The sequence below is a fragment of the Odocoileus virginianus genome, chromosome 4, assembly GCF_023699985.2.
Source record: "Odocoileus virginianus isolate 20LAN1187 ecotype Illinois chromosome 4, Ovbor_1.2, whole genome shotgun sequence".
NCBI classification, from domain to species: Eukaryota; Metazoa; Chordata; class Mammalia; order Artiodactyla; family Cervidae; genus Odocoileus; species Odocoileus virginianus.
The window spans coordinates 89,972,460-89,994,910 of NC_069677.1; the positions used below are offsets into that span (position 1 = coordinate 89,972,460).

General features: G+C 49.8%; 1 protein-coding gene across 8 annotated transcripts in view; it reads right to left on the reverse strand.

The window, feature by feature from the left end:
* The window catches only part of RFTN1 (raftlin, lipid raft linker 1), a 209,285-nt gene that overhangs the window by 77,304 nt on the left and 109,530 nt on the right, over positions 1-22,451 (reverse strand). For all 8 annotated transcript variants that reach the window (XR_011487442.1, XM_070467017.1, XM_070467015.1 and 5 more), the window contains one exon: positions 17,398-17,506. Coding sequence is in view for 7 of the 8 variants with exons in the window: in XM_070467017.1 (XP_070323118.1) it covers positions 17,398-17,506 (109 nt within the window). In the remaining variant the exon portion in view is untranslated. The remainder of the gene's footprint in view (positions 1-17,397; positions 17,507-22,451) is intronic.

The following is a 22,451-nucleotide window of genomic DNA, read 5'->3' on the forward strand; positions in this document are numbered from 1 at the left end:
AAGGACGCTATGTGACTTTTGAGGCCTGGTCATAAAATTTCCAAGAACTTCCACCTTGTTTTTTGGGAAGAACTCACCCATATGTTTTGAGGAAACCCAAGTCGTCTATGGAGAGGCCTGTAGCCTAGCAACTACTTGCCAATGGTGTGAGTGCACCATCTTGAAAGTGGATTCCCCAGCCACTGACCAGTGGGTACCACGCAGAGTAGAGATTAGCAGCCTGGCCAAGTCCTGCCCAAGGTGCACATTTGCGAGCAAAACGAATGAATGTGGCTGTAAGCCACTAGGTCTTGAGGTGGTGGTTACACAGCAATAGACATCCTCTTAAAACACAGTAATCCTCACTAATTCATACCCGCGGGAGGAGAGCAGACTGCAGTAATTTCTTAAAGTGAAATCCACAGTCCTTTATAAAGCAGGAGGTGAGGAGCATTTGCAAACATGCAGAAATGTAAACAAGGATAACACAAACTCGTCCAAGGCGTGGGCCTCCAGGGATCCGCTTTAATAAAGAGGTAAGAGCCGTTTGTAATTGGCCTCTCCGTTTGTGATGATCCATCTGAGTGGCCGGCACAAGCAGGTTGGGGGGTGGGGGGTGGGGGGCGGGGGGGTGCTGGGGAGGCAAGCATGGCCCCTGCAGCATGCCTTACATTATTAACGGGCTGAGCAAAACTGCAGGCACAGGAAGGCCTGGTTCCTGTTTATTACAAGACACAAACGCGCAGCCCATGAATTAGTGATGATGCTTCCCTACTTAGGAACCACAGAGAACGCTGCCCACATTCCCAGGCCCCATCAGACTCGGAAAAAGTCACAGGGAAACCCTGTGCTTGAGGCTTTGGGAAAAAATCCATCTGTATTCTTAAGGCATCCTAAAGAGACTCCTTCCTTGCCCCCTGGGGAGTGTCTCAGAAGTTAGAGTGGCAACTGCATCTCGCATTTAAACCGCGAAGTCTTTGAAATGAAGTTTATATGCCAACTGAACAATGAAAAGTTCCATCAAAAGCTAACTTTACTTTTCACCAGCAATATATTTAAACAGTTGCTTTTAATGCTTTTCCATCTCTTCAGGTATATTCCTTTTGATGTCTACTCCTTGTATCCACCACATCCCAATCTTTCTCTCTTGGAAAGAGTTTTCTTCATAAAACTTGTTTTACCTCCTTCAGTTCAGTAACATCCTTATCACCCTACCAGTAACATGCTTACTATCCCCATCGATAACGTGTACACTGCCACCAATAATGCCCCTACTTAAAGGAAAAGTGTTACGTGTGTACATGGAAAACGATCCAACAATTAGAAGAACAAACCTGCCATTCGTAGCAACCTGGATGAACCTGGAGGGCATCACGCTAAGTGAAATAAGCCAGACAAAGAAAAGCAAATATCCCTGACATGTGGAATCTGAAAAAGTCAGACTCACAGAAACACAGAGTAGAATGCTGGTCACAAGGGACTGGGTTGGGGGGGGCAGGGGAAACGTTTATCTCCATTAGATAGAGAAGAAAACCAAGAATCTGAGAAAATACTGTGTGCCACCAACATGTCCCTGATTCATTCAGCAACACGTTTGCTTTACTGGAGTCGGGAGAAAATTCTGGAACCGGGCTTTTAAGTTCCTGATTTCTCCTGGAGGTGGCTCATCAGGTTCAGAAACTGGGTACTTGGCATGCAAAGTGCCTCCTCTTCCCCAAGCCAGCCTCAGCACCGCTGACCGGTCCTAAGGGGACCCAGCTCTCTGAGGGGGAATTCTCCCAAAGGCAGAGGAGGAGAAAAACGTACATGGGCTATAAAGCTGTCACGCCGGCTCTCGAAGCCCTCCGAAAAGATTCCACACAATCTCGAGCAATAAAACTGAAACCTTCCAGCTGGGGGGGGGAAGAAATCGCCTGCCGGGATAAAGTCCCAGCCCTCAGATGAGACGCTCCACCCTCCACGTGCCTCGAGGTTTGTCCAAATTCCCACACTTGTGATCCGTGCTAGATGGCACACAAATCCGGCAGACAGGAGGTCGCGCTGTGCAAGGCGGCTCGGCACCTCCCAGCAACCCAGATGGGGAAGTTCAGCCCGCCGGCGACCACGTGTGTCACTGACACTGCATAATCAGTGCTCACACCAGGGCCCCTCCCAGAAAACAGATTTCTTTGCATGCCACGCGTGTCACTTTAGAGACTTCTCTGGCAAGAAGAGCCAATTTTATATTTGTAAACAGGCCCGGCAGGAAGAAAGCTGGCAAGTCGGTGACACTGTAACCCTCCCAAGTCACTTTGAGGGAGGGCTGGCTCAACACGCTTCAAGCACCCCCAAAGTGAGGGATAGGAAGCCGAAAACACGCGCACGTTCATTTCCTCGGCGCCCTGCCTCACGTCCAAAACCACCTGCTCGAGCTCCTGCTTCGTCGCTCACTCATGTCCAACTCTTTGCAACTTAAAGACTAAAGCCTGCCAGGCTCCTCTGTCCACGGGAGTGTCCAGGCAAGAGTACTGGAGTAGGTTGCCATGACCTCCTCCAGGGGATCTTCCCAATCCCGGGATCGAACCTGCGTCTCCTGTGTTACAGGCAGATTATTTACGACTGAGCCACCAAGAAAGCTCTGGAAAGCATCTCTCTATATACAATTCTAACACCTTTCAAAGCCTCGGGAATCCAAGGCTCTGTCATTCCATAAATATCCGTTGAGCATCTATTCTATGACCCATACTCTTCATGGCATGGAAAAAAGAGAGACAGGAAGTAATACAATAATTCAGTAAAAATGGCAAAGTATCTTAGGAGGTGAAAGAGATACCAGAGACATAGAGTAGAATGAAGGGAATCCCTCCGGTGGGGAGGGAGGCGCTATGGTCCTCTTCTAACAGATGCACACTCGAAAGTGAAAGCGAAAGCCGCTCAGTCGGGTCTGACTCTTTGCGAACCCATGGACTATGCACTCCATGGAGTTCTCCAGGCCACATTACTGGAGTGAGCAGCCTTTCCCTTCTCCAGGAGATCTTCCCAACCCAGGGATTGAACACAGGTCTCCTGCATTGCAGGTGAATTCTTTACCAGCTGAGCCACAAGGGCAGCCCAAGAATACTGGAGTGGGCAGCCTATCCCTTCTCCAGCGGATCTTCCCGACCCAGGAATCGAACCAGGGTCTCCTGCAGTGCAGGCAGATTCTTTACCAACTGAGCTATCAGGGATACACACTACTCTAAAGAAAATACATATAGTATGTGAACTGAAAATTTCCAAATGTTCAAGTTGGATTTAGAAAAGGCAGAGGAACCAGAGATCAAACTGCCAACATCCCTTGGGTCATCAAAAAAGCAAGCGAGTTCCAGAAAAACATCTATTTCTGCTTTATTGACTACGCCAAAGCCTTTGACTGTGTGGATCACAGAAAACTGTGGAAAATTCTTCAAGAGATGGGAATACCAGACCACCTGACCTGCCTCATGAGAAATCTGTATTCAGGTCAAGAAGCAACAGTTAGAACTGGACATGGAACAACAGACTGGTTCCAAATCGGAAAAGGAGTACATCAAGGCTGTATCTTGTCACCCTGCTTATTTAACTTATATGCAGAGTACATCATGAGAAACGCTGGGCTGGAAGAAGCACAAGCTGGAATCAAGATTGCTGGAAGAAATATCAATAACCTCAGATACGCAGATGACACCACCCTTATGGCAGAAAGTGAGGAGGAACTGAAAAGCCTCTTGATGAAAGTGAAAGAGGAGAGTGAGAAATTTGGCTTAAAACTTAACATTCAAAAAACTAAGATCATGGCATTGGGTCCCATCACTTCATGGCAAATGGATGAGGACACAATGGAAACAGTGAGAGACTTTATTTTTTGGGGCTCCACAATCACTACAGATGGTGACTGCAGCCATGAAATTAAAAGACGCTTGCTCCTTGGAAGAAAAGTTATGACCAACCTAGACAGCATATTAAAAAACAGAGACATTTCTTTGCCAACAAAGGTCCATCTACTCAAAGCTATAGTTTTTCCAGTAGTCATGTATTGATGTGAGAGTTGAACTATAAAGAAAGCTGAGCGCCGAAAAATGGATGCTTCTGAACTGTGGTGTTGGAGAAGACTCTTGAGAGTCCCTTGGACAGCAAAGAGACCAAAGCAGTCAATACTAAAGGAAATCAGTCCTGAATATTCATTGGAAGGCCTGATGCTGAAGTTGAAACTCCAATACTTTGGCCACCTGATACGAAGAGCCGACTGCTTGGAAAAGATCCTGATGCTGGGAAAGATTGAGGGCAGGAGGAAAAGGGGACGACAGTGGATGAGATAGTTGGATGGCATCACTGACTCAATGGACATGAGTTTGGGTAAACTCCAGGAGTTGGTGATGGACAGGGAGGCCGAGTGTGCTGCAGTCCATGGGTCGCAGAGAGTCGGAAACAACTGTGTGACTGAACTGAACTGACCTTAAGGATCTATTATAGAGCACATGAAGCTCTACTCAATGTCTCGTATAAGCTATAGGGAAAAGAACCTGAAAAGCACGTGCATGTGAGTGTAACTGAATCACTTTGTTGTACACATGAAAGTAACAAAATACTGTAAATCAACTATACTTCAATTAACAACAAATAAAATGATGGTTAGGGGGCTGAGAAGGTGAACTTGAACAGAGATTTGAAGGAAAGGAAGGAGTCAGCCAAGCAGATATCTAGTAGGAAAAGAGGTCCATAAAAGCAACGTCCCTTTCCAAGAATTAGACCAGATTCAATAACCACAACTCGATGGTCCAATTCACAACGAGCCAAAAGGAAAAATACACAGTCCACAGTGAGTCACACGCTGCATCTCCTGGATGCAACTTGGGGAGCCCCTGGGTTTTACTCCCCAAGAGTCACTTCTCAGAAAAGAGGGAATTACTTATACATTCACAGACTTTTACAAAGTCTCTCACAACACAAGGATTCTGTCACTTTATTTTGAACAACAAATACTGACTGGGGAGTAGCACAATAGTTCAAGCTGGTTGGGGGCATTTACTGAAGTCATCTGATGGACTTGACTTTAAAAAGAGGGAAATATGTTCAACAACAACTTTAAATAATTCCTACAGCATTAAAAAAAAATGTGAGGAGCTGTGCTAAGCATGCTTCTTAAAGATCACTTTTCAAAGCAATGCAAAGAATTCTATGCACAAGTGCAAATGAACTATTGGGACGTGGACAAATCTCACAGAGTGTTGAGCAAAAGATGTGATTTATAAAGGCTACTCTTATATCAAGTCCAAAACCAAGCAAGCTAAGCTTCGGTGTTAAAAGCTAGACAGAGTGACCTTTGGGGAGGAGAGGGAGGGGAAGGATGGGAGTTCCCACGGGAGGACCCTGAGCTGTTCGCTCTCTTGACCTGCGTGCTGGTTGCCCAGGTACGTACATTTTGCGTACATTCACTGAGCTGTCCACTTACCATTTATGCATCCTCCTATATTTGTTCTTATTTCTTATATTTGTTATTTTTAATAAAGAGACTTACAACAGAGAAACCCAGATTAAACAGCTGCATTCCAGAGATTTCTCATTCATTTATGAGCTAGATAAGAAAAAGCAACCATCCTCACGTTAAATGGATGGGCTCTTAGGACTTAGATTGTTGTTGAATTTGAAAAGGGCTGAATTCCACGTGATTTGGATGAAGGTAAAAATGATGAGCTTGAAACTTGTGTGAGAAGCTCCCAGAAGTCCCTCTGGCGGTGACAGAGACGCCGAGAGCAAAGATGCACGAAAAGTGTATGAAAAATACTGTCTCACAAAACGTAAAGATGGGGAAACTGGAAGTGTTAGTCACTCCGTCGTGTCCCACCCTTCGCAACCCCATGGACTACAGCCCTCCAGGCTCCTCTGTGCACAGGATTCTCCAAGCAAGAACGTTGGAGTGGCTTGCCATGCCCTTCTCCAGGGGATCTTCCTGACCCACGGATCATATCCAAGTCTCCTGCATTGCAGGCGGATTCTTTACCATCCAAGCTATGGACCAGTTCAGACACGACACTTTCCTAAAACACGGGGGTGGGGGAGTATTATTTCCAAATTTATGTATTTTTAGATAATATAAAATATGCATGGAAACTAAATTAATAATTAATATTCTAAAAGGAAATTTAACTATTTCAAATATATTCCTCAAACGTTATATAGTAATGACCCAACTTACTTTCCTTGGATCTTTCCATGAGCAAAATTTTCCTCAGTTATCTAATAAACACTTCTTCTCCTTGGGGCTGATGAGACTCATGATTGCAAATATTATGTGTCAATTGAAAAAACACGGAGAACAGAAAGCTGTTTAAATAAATGAGCCCTTCAAACGATGCTGTCCTAGATAGTACCCACCAGCTGCACCTGGCCTTCGAACATGGGCAATGTGGTTGATGTGACTAAGGAGCCGAATTCTTAATTTTATTGAATTTTAATGATCTTAAATTTAAAAAACTTTACTATATAAACTACTTTTCTGTTAAACACAACTTTATTTTGTAGGCCATTTCACTTCACTGAAAATTTAGCATCCAAATTGAGACATGATATAAGTGTAAAATATATACCACATTCCAGTTGTTTTTTTTTTTTAAAGAACATAAAGCACCCCATTGGATGCTGAAAACATAGTATTACGGATATACTGAGCTAAACTCAATATATTACTAAAATTAATTTCACCTTTGTTTTTACTTTTTTAACAGGGCTACTAGAAAATTCAAAAGTGAAAGTGCTATTTGCTCAGTTGTGTCCGACTCTTTGCGATGCCATGCAATAGCCCACCAAGCTCCTCTGTCCATGGGATTCTCCAGGCGAGAGTACTGGAAAGTGAAAGTGAAGTCGCTCAGTTCTGTCTGACTCCTTTCAACCACATGGACTGTAGCCTACCAGGCTTCTCTGTCCATGGGATTTTCCAGGCAAGAGTATCAGAATGGGTTGCCATTTCCTTCAGTAGGTAGCTATTCCCTTCTCCAGGGGATCTTCCTGACCCAGGGATCGAACCCACATCTCCCGCATTGTGGGCAGATTCTTTACCATCTGAGTCACCAGGGAAGCCCAAACGATGCAGGGGGCTCACATTATATTTCTATATATATATAAAGCTTCTATATATAAAAACTTGAAAATGCCACTTTTGATAAGCACTATAGGGGAGAGATAAAAGAATGAAAATCAAAGCTGGAAAAACCAATATACTTGAAGATCTGATGCACAATTATGACAGAAGGAGTCCAGAGGGGTGGGGTGAGGGCAGGGAGCAGGCAGAAAAGGGAGGAAGAAGTCCAAAGACCAAAGTCAGATAAGCGGGGACCAACCCAAAGGGCAGAGCAAACATCATCTACAATCCCACAGCTGTCAGCAGACCCCAGGACCCAGTGTGTGCTGATCGGGTGTTAGAAGGTTGCTGTGTCTGTTATTAAAGAAAGAGAAGGATGACAGAGGCACCAAGCGCGTGTCTTTCTCGGGGGACAGAAGAGAGAAGGGGAGTGTTTCGTTGCCCAGCTTCAAATCTCCCCTCCGCTGGAGGTCTGGATGGGGATTAGCAAAAAGTTCCACCAAGAGTCTAGGAGGAAAGACTTGTTTTAGTGGAACCAAAAAAATACTTGGAGTCATGTACTCCACTCTTGTGGCCTTCAGAGAACTGAAGTTCAGTTCAGTTGCTCAGTCGTGTCCGACTCTCTGCGACCCCATGAACTGCAGCACGCCAGGCCTCCCTGTCCATCATCAACTCCCGGAATCCACCCAAACCCATGTCCATTGAGTCAGTGATGCCATCCAACCATCTCATCCTCTGCTGTCCCCTTCTCCTCTCGCCTTCAATCTTTCCCAGCATCAGGGTCTTTTCCAATGACTCGGCTCTTCACATCAGGTGGACAAAGGATTGGAGTTTCAGCTTCAACATCAGTCCTTCCAATGGACGCCCAGGACTGATCTCCTTTAGGATGGACTGGTTGGATCTGCTTGCAGTCCAAGGGACTCTCTCAAGAGTCTTCTCCAATACCACAGTTCAAAGGCACCAATTCTTCAGTGCTCAGCTTTCTTCACAGTCCAGCTCTCACATCCATACATGACCATTGGAAAAACCATAGCCTTGACTAGACGGACCCTGGTTAGCAAAGTAATGTCTCTGCTTTTTAATATGCTATCTAGGTTGATCATAACTTTTCTTCCAAGGAGCAAGCGTCTTTTAATCTCATGGCTGCAATCACCATCTGCAGTGATTTTGGAGCCCAGAAAAATGAAGTCAGCCACTGTTTCCCCATCTAGTTGGCCATGAAGTGATGGGACCCAATGCCATGATCTTAGTTTTCTGAATGTTGAGCTTTAAGCCAACTTTTTCACTCTCCTCTTTCACTTTCATCAAGAGGCTCTTTAGTTCTTCTTCACTTTCTGCTATAAGGGTGGTATCATCTGCCTATCTGAGGTTATTGATATTTCTCCCAGCAATCTTGATTCCAGCTTGTGCTTCCTCCAGCCCAGCATTTCTCATGATGTACTCTGCATAGAAGTTAAATAAGCAGGGTGACAACATACAGCCTTGACATACTCCTTTTCCTATTTGGAACCAGTCTGTTGTTCCATGTCCAGGTCTAACTGTTGCTTCCTGACCTGCATACAGGTTTCTCAAGAGGCAGGTCAGGTGGTCTGGTATTCCCATCTCTTTCAGAATCTTCTACAGTGGGCTTAGGACAGTTCTATGCAGAGGAGACAATTAGCATTAGCAGTTAATGTAAAAACAGAGGAGACCGCCCCTGCCACCTGCTGACCGCCTATGACCGTCCATTCCATAGTCTGTGAGTGCTCCATGAGTTCCTTGTCGACTTGGAACAGCTTCGCCAGCATGCACCATGATATGAGGAGGTATTTGGGGAGAAAGAGAAGCAAGGGTAAAGTTCTTAAATGACCTTTGAGAAATACCCAATTAAGCTAAGTAAGCAGGTTAAGCTAAGTATTGCAGACCTTGCCCGAGCCTTGACTCTTCCTAAGGAGCATCAGAACCCTTGGGAGGGCTTACACCAGGCCTGTTTCCCAAACATTCTGGACTGAAGAACCTCTTTTACCGATGGATGTTGCAGGAGGAGCATGCATCAAGAAGCGATGGCCCAGCAGGAAGTTGCTCAGATCTTCAGTGTTTTTGGTCCCCCCACCAGCCCAGAGGAACAGGGCCGTCTGTTGTAAGCATGGTTCAGAGGCCGTGGAAGCCCACACCTGGTGGTCATCCCAACCTGTCTATCGCAGACTCTCTCTGGGACCTGTTCCGGCAGCTACGGGAGCCAAGCCTCACCTGCAGGAGCCCCCGGGCTGGCCTCCCGCCCACCTAACACCTAACACAGGGTGTCCCATGTGCTGCTCAGCCCACCTCGGACCTGCCTTCCCTTTATCACCTGCGACTTCATCAACTTTTCTCTACCTCTCAGCTTTTACAGACACTCAAACCACCTATTAGAAACAACCTAACAAGAACATCTTAGACCTGGGCCCTATCTTGACCACTCTTTCTCTCCTTCCAAACTTACTCTTTTTGGCTGTGTGCTTAGTCGCTCAGGCATGTCCGATTCTTTGCAACCCCATGGACTGTAGCCTTCCAGGCTCCTCTGTCCATGGGATCCTCCAGGCCAGAATACTGGAGTGGGTCACCATGCCCTCCTCCAGGGGAGCTTCCCGACCCAGGGACTGAACCCAAGTCTCCCGCTTAGCAGGCAGATTCTTTACCTGAGCCACGAGGGAAGCCCCCCTTTTGGTGGGGGGGGGGGTGTTATTTTATTTTTATGTAGCTCCATCCTTCAGAAGTGCTCGTGTACGATTTAGGAGTGGCCTCCAGCGGCCGGAGCCCGTGAGCCGGCCCCTGGAGTGAGTTCCAGCGGGACACCTCTCCTGCTGCTGCGGTGCCCCCGTCCCTTCCCTTCCTGCCCCTGCTCCTTCTAAAAGTTCCTTTCCCTCCTCCTCTGGCTCCTCCCCGGAGCTCTCCCCTCCCTCTGCCAAGACGAGCGAACTCGCACCGCACAACTGTCTGCTACCAGCCTGGGACGAGGCAGGAACAGGAAACCAGAGGGAGCGTCAAGGCCCTTCTCCAGCTCCTCACCGCCGCTGCGTCTCCCAGAGGCGCCGCTCCTCAACAGGCTGGAGAAAACCGAAGACAGAAAAAAAACCCGGCCCTCCACCGCAGAGGATCCGAGAAATCCTGGGCCAGGATCTCCTTGTAGTTCTTTGACGGATCTACCTCCTCACGTGGAGAAACCAAGAGACTTCCTGATCAGAAAATCAAAAGCCTCACCCACGTCTCTAAAATAAAGCCAACCCACCAGCCAGCCACGCCACAGGAAACCTCAGGAGATCCTGGCTCTGTCTCCTCCACGAGGCAGCTGTGTGCTGAGGTGGCATGGTGCCTGCCCACGGGAGGGGGGCATGTGCCCCCGGACGACCCCCCGAACCGCTTCCCCCGAGACTCACCTGCCCTTGGTTGGCCAGATCCCCGTTTGCCACCTTTTCCCGAGCTCCAGCTGCCTTCTGGGACGTTCCCACGAGGGTCCCGGGCTCCCCGGCCCCTCGGCGACCGCATGCCCATCGCCAACCTCGTTGCCTCCTGTCCCGAACGGCTCCTCGGGGCCGCGTGGCCCTCGTTGTCATGGAAGACCCCCCAACACCTCTCCAGTCACCGAGCGTCACGTCGGCCTCCACGCCTTCTACGACACAGAGTCTCGATGATACAGCTCTGCTGCACGCTTCACATGGGTTCGATCGCGCGACAAATGCGCACTACCTTCCGGAGACACAGCAGCGAACAGGACACCCCGTCCCGGCCAACCTCCCTCCACGCCTCGTGGCTCAAACCACACACCCCATCCTGCCAAGGCAGCCTTCGAAAAACGTCATGATTCCCTAGGTTTCAGAGCAGGTCGGGGAACGGTGAGGACACGGCAGCTTTTTAACATGATTTCCCTTTCACTCTGGGTCGGCGTCTCCCGCTAACTGAAATTAGGCCCCGCGCAGCACCTGGAGAAATGAAGCCTGGAATACTCAACAATCACTCAGAAGAAATGGTGAGTCACTTAGATACCACAGGCGAAGTTTCACAGTCCCGGGGATCTGGCACACCACGCTTCATTAAAAGGAACCACTGAGATCTGAAGCGTCTGTCGACTGCTCTAGAACAAGGCGGAAGTAGCACATTCGCCAAAGGACAACGCCTGCAGCTTGATCCAGGTCCCTGGTTTCCCACCCCGAGATGCCCCCCACTCCCTGGGTTCTGGCCCCGAGGTGCCCCCCGCTCCGGTTTCCGACCTTGAGGTGTGCCCCCCCAGGACCCGGCAGGGCCCGCCTCCCTTCCCCTCGTGTCGAGGTTCTAAAGGCTTCGTGGTTCAGTGAGAACCAACACCCTGTTCTAAGCATCAATCACTAGATCCTGCAGGTTCATCATAAAAGGAGTGAATCTGGGGAAGAGAGGCGGAAGCTGAGGCCTGGGGGTGAGGCCCTGACGTCCGGTGGGGGTCAAGGGCAGGGGTGAGACTGTCTCCCCAAGGTAGCCAAGCACAGAGGCCCAGCTTCCCCGAGGAGACACCCTCAAGTTGCTCCAAAGTCTATCCCCATGTACCAGACACAGGGACACCCAGCTGCCCCCAAGTCCACCCCCGCTCGGGGCTCAGACGGCACCCTCTCGGGCCCCGAGGGCTCCCCAGAGGAGGCGGCAGGGCCTAGGGCTCGCAGCGCGGCCCCTGGACCAGACAGAGTCCCAGCCCACTCCTCCTTTTCGGGGTAACCCCGAGCAAACCATGCCTTCGTTTCTTTCCCGTAAGGTGGGGACAGGCCTTCAGACGGCTGAGAGGGGGGCTGAGAGCGTGCTGGTCACAGCCCTTCAGCATGGGGTCTGCATCTGGGGGCTTCCCTCTGCGGAGTCAAGCCTCAGGTAAAACTCAATCAACCTACAAACACACAGGTAGACGCCAGCAGCCCCGAATGCAGAGACTGTTTCCTCTTTCTGCCTTATTTCCTCCCCAGGGGAGTCCCTCCTCCTGGGCCGAGCCTCCAGGCCCCTTCCTGCACCTTCAGAGCAAGGACCGCCCTCCCCGCCCCACCCCGCACTGGGCACTGAGCAGGGTCCCTTCCCTGTAACCAAGAGCACCGCGCACAGGACAGGCTTCTTCCCGCCTCTGTCCACCCTACACTCCGGCCAGGCCGGTCGTGGCCCGTTTTCAGCCTTGAGCCTTCCTTCCACACCTCCGTCCACACCAGCAACAGCGTTGTCCACCTGGCCGCTCCCCTCTGCAAGCGTCCCTCACTCACCGCTCAGAGCCGTCGTCAATCCCAGCCCCCGGCTGGAGCCCCGCACCCCCCGCACCCCCCACCACGGACGACAGCCAGGCTCATCACTCTGCAGTCCCAGCCTGAGATGAAGCCTCGCCCTCTCCAGCTCCATCAAGAAACGAGACATCCCTGCCAGTGTAGCCCCTGGGATGCAAATACCGTGCAACGCAAGCTAGAAACTGTGCACGACTCTGCAACGTTTCAAGCGCTTTCCAAACACCCAGGAACTTTCCCAGGAAGCCCCGAAGAATGCAAAGTCCTCTGCAGATGAGGCCGTGGGCGCCTCGTTCTACATCACCCCATCTGTTCTACAATCCTCGGGGAACTCAACGACAGGGAATTCCCAAAGGGCCCCGCAGACCTGCCCGCCACACAGAACAGGCCCCGGGACGACCTGGTGAGCTGAGCCCTAGTTTCAAAGGAAGGAGGCGGCGCTGATGCTCTCCCAGCTCCGCAGCCCCGTCTCTCGAGCACTCGGTTCTAGGGCTTGGAAAACACATTTTCTCCAAGTCTGCCCATAAATCTGCATCTTAAATGCTCTGCGGTCCATAATAAATAATTCACATAAGGGGCCAGTTGCATGGAGCACAGCGGGATACGAGAGGAAGAACACGACCCTGTAGCCCAGATTTAATTCCATCAGCCAAAGTGCCCAGAACGCCATCAGGCCACATAGAAAGGAAGAGTCATCTTTACACCCGCTCGCTTCACCCCCTATGCAGAACCGTGACGAGAGGGGCTGTGGATCCTGGCACCCTCAGCTCATTTCACACGGCCAGGTACAAATGGCTTTATTTGCCCTAATTGTGGAAAATAATGAGCTGTCCTTCACCTCCCTCTATGTCCTCTATCCGAAGGTGCTGCTCATTTACAATGGAAAACAACACTGAGGCATTGTTCTTAAGGAAAAAATTCGAGTCCTTCTGAGTTGAATCCTACTGTGCGGAGAAGGAGATGAGCTTCTCCTGGGTGATGGCACAGCGACAAAATGAGTTAATTACCATCTCATCGCAAGATGGATCTACTTGTCATGAGAACAGGAGCCATTATTTCACACAAAATAATGACCCAGATAAAAAGGGACGGCTGTAGGCAGCAGCCACCAGAGACACAGCTTCATCTTGGCCTAAGTGAATGGCAATTAATAAGTGTCTTCACTGTGTGTGTGTGTGTGCGCGCGTGTGTGTGCGTGTGTGTGTGTGCGTGTGTGAATGGCAATTAACAAGTGTCTTCACCGTGTGTGTGCGCGTGTATGTGCGCGTGTGCGTGCGTGTGTGCGTGTGTGTGTGCGTGTGTGCGCGCGCGTGTGTGTGTGTGTGTGTGTGTGTGTAGGGACCAAGCCATTCATCAAATATTTACTGAAAACACACAAATATTTTTTTTTTACTACCTTTCTTCCCAGGGAACTCCTCTCCTGTGTGATGACAGACAACTTTCACGCCCGTGTGAAATCCTGCCATCGGACGGAATCGCGGCTGGCCCCGCAGAGAGCCCCCACGCCCGTCTCTTTGCTGCACCAGAGGCGGTGTTTTCCTGAGAAATCACGTCCAGCAACAGGAAACAGGAGCAGAAGGCGGGGCCCGGTCCCATCGTTTCGTCCTGCTCCTCCTGGTTGCCGTGGTCACAGGCCTACAAACCAGAGCCGCAGCCGCCACTGAGAGCAAGACGGGCCGGACCCTCCCGGGGAGCTCCCAGCCGCAGATGGGGCAGGGACGGTCGGCAAGGCCACCTCCACACCTGGGCAATCCCAGGTGGGCTGCGGGCTTCCCCCACTGTGCTGCCCGTGACTCCGAACTGCATCTCCACTGAGAGGACCAGGGGCCAGGGACTCCGGGATACAGCTGGAGACCAGTTATGGGAAACCGCTTGCCTCCCGAGCGTGCAGGTTGGTCCAGTCTGCCTGAACCCGGGCAGGTTTATTTGAAAAACCAGGGGTACTGGGAAGGCAGGGGCATGACGGCCCGGTGGGCTTCGAGAGTGTATCATCTGCAAAGTGTTAATAAAGAAGAGTATGGAGGTTGTCACACTAGGTGAGGTCAGACAGACAGAAAGACAAACATCATGCGACATCACTTACATGCAGAATCTAGAGAAAGATACAGACGAGCTTATTTCCAACACAGAAAGAGACCCTCAGACACAGAAAACAAACTTAGGGCTTCCAGAGGGGAAAGCGGGGAGAAGGGGAGGGATAACTTAGGATTTTGGGATTAACATATACACACGACTATATATAAAATACCTAAACAGTAAGGCCCTACTGTGTAGCACAGGGAACTATACTGAGTTTTTTGTAAAAACCTATAAGGGAAAAGAATCTGAAAAAGAATATATAGACATATACATACACGCATATATGTAAGTATATATATGTATAACCGAATCACTGCATTGTACACCTGAAACTAACATGATATGGCAAATCAACTATATTTCATTAAAAAAATAAATTAAACAATTTTTACATGCTAATAACAGAATTCTTATGCAAACACAGAAGGAGCAGGAGTCAATGACTGATCTAACTGAATACTGATCAAACCAGGAGATGCTGTTGCCCACACACAGCCAGTTCGAGGGGAAAGAACGGTGGGACGAAAGTAAAAATTAACCATGAGTAGCCGACATCTTCCGGGGCATACCAGTCATAACTCTGATGTTCTATCCTGTTGGACAGATGCCCACCTGCAGGCACTATAGACACACAGCAGCTGGGTGCCCGCCCGCCACGATGCTCAGGAGCTGGTATGGCCATGAGGCAGAGGGTCCGTCCTGCAAGGGTCTGGTTGGGTTAAGACAAAAGTGCCAAACCACACGTTTTAAAAAGAGCCTGTTGTATGGTACGGCCAGAACCTATGCCCCATCCTACCAACTTGCCCTCAAATACTCTTAAGCATCTGAGTCCTCATTACAAAACCATTTCCACAACCATTTTTCCCCAGGACTCAGATGATGGGGAAATTCCACCTCTAGAAGGTCCCTGCCAAGTTTATGAGGACAAGTCATTCACAGCAAATCCAAAGAGGATGGCTCTATTTATACAGACAGCTCCCAGAGTTACGAAGCACCCGTGTTCTCAGGCTTAAGCACGTGTCAACAAAAACTGCTCTTCCTCCCATTTCTTAAGTAATGATCCAAATTCTAAGCAGAGTAGAAAGAATCTTCCATCGTCCGAGTAAAATTACCCAAATGTCTGACCAAAGAGGTCATCGGATTCCTGGGCTGCGGATCTTGGCTCCCACCACACCTGAGTGATGATTCCCTGGGCTTGAAGAGCCTGAACACTCAACAAGGCTGAAGGCAGGGAGACAGGGAGTGACCCTCCACCCCCAATAAAAAACCCAGAGTTACTGGCTGTGGAAAGGAACCACCCAATCCTTTCAGTCTTCTGCCAAACTCTCCACGACTCTTGCTGCTTTCGCAGCTGAGTCCGAGCCTGTCCTCCCACCTCTCACGGCCCCTGTCTTGCAGAAGGCCCTGATCTTCCTTTCATTCTGCTGTCCTTCACACCAGCTGGGAGGCCCCCCTGCCAGCCTCGCCCGCCCCGGCCCTCCGCAGCCCCATCAGACCTCCTCCTGCCCTCTCCGCCTGACGCACCGCCCTGACCCCACACCACTCCGGGTCTCCGCCGCGTCCCTGCTGCTCAGGCTCATCACTCGTATTCAGAAGAGCTTCCCCCCTTGTGAGGACATGAGGGCAGAGACCATGACAATTTTATCCTCTGCGTCCCAGCACACCGTACCATTTCTGGCCCAATGCTGACCACCTATGATATTTACTAATGAACTCACCAGCTGACTAATTCACTAATTCACCAATCAACTGGCAAACAGATGGGGAAATGAGGGAAACAATGACAGACTTTATTTTTCTGGGCTCCAAAATCACTGCAGATGGCGACTGCAGCCATGAAATGAAAAGACGCTTGCTCCTGGACAGCGTATTACAAAGCAGACACATTACTTGGCCGACAAAGGTCCATCTAGTCAAAGCGATGGTTTTTCAAGTAGTCATGTATGGATGTGAGACCACAAAGAAGGCTGAACCCCGAAGAAATGATGTTTTTGATTGAACTGTGGTGTTGGAGAAGACTTTTGCGAGTCCCTTGCACTACAAGGAGATCCAACCAGTCCATCCTAAAGGAGATCAGTCCTGAATATTCATTGGAAGGACTGATGCTGAAGTTGCAATACTTTGGCCACCTGATGTGAAGAGCTGACTCATTGGAAAAGACCCTGATGCTGGGAAAGATTGAAGGCAGGAGGAGAAGGGGACGACAGAGGATGAGATGGTTGGATGGCATCACCGACTCAATGGACATGAGTCTGAGGGAACTCCAGCAGGGAGTTGGACAGGGAGGCCTGGCGTGCTGCAGTCCATGGGGCCGCAGAGTCAGACACGACTGAGCGACTGAACATCAACAACAACTGACTGACTGTATCTCAAACAAATCCTAATCCCCTCAACAGGATGGGGAGCTGCCAATCATCTTGGAAGACTGGGTAGGGAGGAGAAGGTGAGCATTAAGCGACGAACTTTACCCGTTTGGGCAAGGACATCCCTGCCACCGTAGATGTCAGCGTACGGAAACAGTGCACCCAGCAATTAAGCAGGAAACCTCACTCGGCCCAAACAGAAGTGCAAAACCAGACTCAGTTCTGGGCAGGAAGTGAAGCCCCTGCAACGAGGCAGTTTCCCCAGGATGATCGCACGCCCATGGTCGCTGGACGGTGGCATGCTCCCGCTCGCTCTAGGGACAGAAGGAGGCTCGTGGCAGTGAAGACCCACAGGGCAAGTGGGAGCTGGGAGCTGGGGGCTCACACCGCCTTGAGGATTTGAAGGGCTTCCTGGCCGTGGGGCCAGCAGGCCTGCCAGCTATTAACGCCACTCCAGCCTTAAAAAGGTGGGGTCTGGCATCCTGGGAGGCAGGAAGCCACCTTGCTCCAGGGTCAGGGGCAGCCTGAGCAGGAAGGGGCGGCCCCCGCGAGGCCTCCCGAAGCCCCTGGTTAGAGCAGGCCCGGACCGAGGCCCACCCGCAGTTCACCCGGGCAAACGTCCAGCCAACCCACCCCACGGTCCATCGACCGCAGCACTGACCTTCTTAATGAACTCTGGGAGGATTTTCTGGTCTGTCAGGTGGTCTAGGGAAGAACAGCAATCTAATTCCAAGATGTAGCCTTCATTGTGAAGATCAGCGTTCTGAGATCTGAAAAGAGAAATACATACACACATCAAGATTTTGCACTCTCTCTCTCTCTCTCTCTCTCTATATATATATATATATATATTTTAAAAAATCACTGGGATGTTCAATGAAATCCTAATTTTTTCCCTTAAACGAATCACCCAAAAGGCAGTTTTCAAAAAATAACTGATGGTAAAAAACTCAAATAGTATAGAGGGAGAGGGGTCTACGTCATGGAAAAACCTCTATGATGAAAACGCATCATTATGGAACGACGAGTTCAGTACAGCCTGGCTTGTCTGTTAAACAAGCACACATGCACTCATGCGCACACGCATTCACATGCACTCACACACACATACTCACACACACTCACGCACTCGTACTCACATGCACTCACACACTCACACACACGCCTTCACGCCTTCACACTCACTCACCCGCTCATGCACTCACAAGTACACACACTCACATGCACTCACGCACGCACTCACACACACTCATGCACTCACACACACTCACACGCACTCACACGCACGTACTCACACGCATTCATGCACTCGCACTCACACACTTACGCACTCACATGCACACACACTCACATGCACTCGCACTCACGCAGTCACATGCATTCACACACTCACGCACACTCACATGTACTCACGCACACTCATGCACTCACACGCACTCATATGCACACACGCACTCACGCACACTCATGCACTCACACTCACATGCACTCACACACTCACACACACACTCTCACACTCACACACATTCACACACTCACACACACGCACTCACATGTACTCACATGCACTCAGGCACACTCATGCACTCACATGCACTCACACACACTCACATGCACTCACACACACACACTCACACACACACACTCACACACACTCACACACACATTCACACACTCACGCACTCACACACTCATGCACTCACACACACGCATTCACACACTCATGCACTCACACACTCATGCACTCACACACACGCACTCACACGCACTCTCACTCACGTGCACTCCAGTCACATTTGTTTCCCACTGCTGGCTTCTTCCCGCAGGGCACAGAAACAGAACCACTAAGACGCAGGCGAACCCACATCCGCGGACAGCAGTGACCCTGGAGGACGCAGACGGCCTGGGAGGGAGCTGGGTGTGGACGCTGCCAGCGACCCAAAGGGACTCTGGCTGGATCGCTAATTTTTTCACTTTTTTTTTGGAAGAGAAAATATTCATGTGTCACTCAGAAATTTTAAAAATAATTTGGAAAAGATTTTTTAAAGAGTTCAACCCCTCCAGAGGGCAATCTGGCAAAATCTATCAAAACTAAAAATGCATTAAAGAAAGACTATAAGGCATGGGGGGAGGGTTGTAAATTAGTAAATTAGGAGTTTGGGATTAACATAGACACATCTATATAACAGAATACCAACAAGGACCTACTGCACAGCACAGAGAACTCGACTCAATATCTTGTAATAATCTACAGACAAAAAGAATCTGAAAAAGAACATGCATGTATGTATACACACATACACATGTCTGACTCTCTGTGACCCTATGGACCATAGCCTGCCAGGCTCCTCTGTCTATGGGGATTCTCCAGGCAAGAATACTGGAGGCGGTTGCCAGGCCCTCCTCCAGGGGATCTTCTCAACCCAGGGATTGAACCCAGGTCTCCCACATTGCAGGCAGATCCTCTATGCCTGAGCCACCAGGAAGCCCATACTATGCACACACACACACATATGCACACACACACATATATGCACACACATGTGTGTAACGGGCTGTCAGGGCGGCAGTGTGGGGCACATGGGCCGCCTGGTCTCTGCCACCGGGGCTGAGCTTGCTCTGTGCAGGGTTCCAGGCGATGGGGCCGGCAGGTCTGCATGACTTTGCTTTTCTTCCAGGAAACGTCCCGGCTTCGTGTTCTTTCCTGGTTCTCTCCTCCCAAAGCCTTCTCACTGAGAACACTCTTGGCTCTCCATGGCTCTGACAGGTGGAGGGCCAGGCACCGGGGCTTCAGACTGGCCTCCCTGGGTGTGGTGGCTGTGGGGGAGCTGCAGCCAGCCTCCTCCCAGAGCGGGCCTTCTCCGGAAGCCCCCCGTATCCTCAGCGGAAGGGCCCTGAGAAGTCCTCAGCTTAGGACGCCAGGGTGACGCGTGGGGCCACCTCACAGAAAAGAAAAAGGCACTTTGTACACTCATGACACATACATGTACGGCTGTGTACCACAAATGAGTTTCCCATGTGCACGCATGTGCAATAAAGAATATATACATATATATAGCTGAATCACCTTGCTATACACCTGAAACCAATGTGATGCTGTAAATCAACCACACTTCAATTCAGAAAAACAGAGTGACTCCAAGGCGACTGAAGCAGGCATCTGAGGGCAAGAGCGGGCGTGAAGGGCTGCCTGTGGCAAACACCTTCAGCCCTGCGTCAAGACAGAGGCGCCCACGTGCCCTGCGGACGGCAGGTTGCGTCCCCGTCCCCACCACTCACTCACACACGTGACCCAATGCTGGGCACACTCAGCAGCAAGCGGCCACCAGAGGGAAAGCCCATCACTCACGCCACTCCTTTGAGGGACCCCAGGATGACACTCGGGGGCGAGGGACTCCTGGGAGCCACGTGGTCAGAAACGGAAGCAGACTGGCGGGCCCAGCGGGACAGCAGACCACAGGAAGTGGACAGCAGCCATGGGTCCATGGACTGGGCCCTCTCCTTGGGGGGAGCAGGACTGCGAGACCAGGGCCAGGCTCCCCAGGGCTCACGCCACGTGCATAGCGCCTCTCCAAGGCCAAGGGCAGGGCAGGGCCCTCCTCGCCCACGCAGGAGGGTCCCTACCACGGAGGGGCTGCAGCCGCCCCGTGAGAGCTGGGGTACCCCGACAGGCACCTCCACGCTGAACCCCTGAGACACGCACATCCCACAAGGCATGATTTCTGCATGCCTACTGGCCACGCTATTTTAAGACGTGTTTCTAGGAGTCTTACATATCATTCGGAGCGATGTGTATGCTGCCATGAACAATTAAACTCAGGGCCTCCCTCGTGGCTGAGTGGTAACGATTCTGCCTGCCAACGCAGGAGACACGGGATCGATCCCCAGTCTGGGAAGATCCCACATGCCTCAGAGCAACTAAACCGATGAGTTACAACTACTGAGTCCATGCCCCAGAGCTTGGGAGCCTCAAGTCCTGAGCCCACGTGTGGCAACTACTGAAGTCCGCGAGCCCTAGAAGCCACGCTCCACAAGAGGAGCCCCTGCACCGTGTCTGGAGAGCAGCCCCGCCCTCCACAGCCAGAGAAACGCAACCCCAGAGAAGCCCATGCAGCGACGAAGACCCAGCATGGCCACAAATAGATAAATGATTTAAAAAAATAAAACTAAAATTAAAAAAAATCTAAATTCAGAAGTGGAAAAGTTAAAGAGGATTTGGATTTCCCCACATGTGCAACTGTGATTAGGTAAGCAAGTGTCAATAACTTATTTTGATTTTAATTTCCCCATTAACAAATCCTTTCAGGGGAGAGACTGAGATTCGTACTTCTGATATGTAAAAGAATCAGCTGATTCCAAACTGGATACGCTGGAATAAACTAATTATGAAAGAATCAACCAATTCTGAACCCCCTCCCTTTTTGCCTTAAAATTTCATCAGAGGTTAGATTCATGTTCCTTTTTTGCCCTGTGTTCTTCTCCCCAGGGTTATTCTCACCGTGCTCTGAACAAAAGACATGCTAAGAGGAACTAAAGCAGAAGATTCCAGACTTTTAAAAGAGAAGACTTAGTCAACACACAGTCATGTGCATCCTGAGGGGGTCTCAGACAACAAAGACAGGAATCAGAGAAGGAAAGTCCTTGGATGAGAGATCCCAGTTGCTGTCACATGGGGACATCAGCTGGTACAAGAATATTTACAAATACCCACTGACATTTTAATGACTAGAGTGGAAAACAGTGATCACTGAACATAAGTCAAATAGGCGTTTCTCTAAAGGTGACATCCATATGGCCAAGAGGTACATGAAAAGATACTCAACATCACTAATTATTAGTTAGTTTAGTTGCTCAGTCGTGTCCGACTCTTTGTGACCCCATTGACTGCAGCACACCAGGCCTCCCTGTCCATCACCAACTGCCAGAGTTTACCCAAACCCATGTCCACTGAGTCGGTGATGCCATCCAGCCATCTCATCCTCTGTTGTCCCCTTCTCCTCCTGCCCTCAACCTTTCCCAGCATCAGGGTCTTTTCAAATGACTCAGCTCTTCGCATCAGGTGGCCAAAATACTGGAGTTTCAGCTTCAGCATCAGTCCTTCCAATGAACACCCAGGACTGATCTCCTTCAGGATGGACTGGTTGGATCTCCTTGCAGTCCAAGGGACTCTCAAGAGTCTTCTCCAACACCACAGTTCAAAAGCATCAATTCTTTGGCGGTCAGCTTTCTTTATAGTCCAACTCTCACATCCATACATGACTATAGGAAAAACCATAGCCTTGACCAGATGGACCTTTGTTGGCAAAGTAATGTCTCTGCTTTTTAATATGCTATCTAGGTTGGTCATAACTTTCCTTCCAAGGAGTAAGCGTCTTTTAGTTTCATGGCTGCAATCACCATCTGCAGTGACTTTGGAGCCCAAAAAAATAAAGTCAGCCACTGTTTCCACTGTTTCCCCATCTATTTGCCATGAAGTGATGGGACCAGATGCCATGATCTTAGTTTTCTGAATGTTGAGGTTTAAGCCAACTTTTTCATTCTCCTCTTTCACTTTGATCAAGAGGCTCTTTAGTTCTGCTTCACTTTCTGCCATAAGGGTGGTGTCACAGGGATTATCATATTTGGTAAAGTAAATTAGACAAAGACAAATATTGTTACTATCGCTCATGTGTGGAATATTAAAAAATCATACAAATGATCTTCCTTAGAAAACAG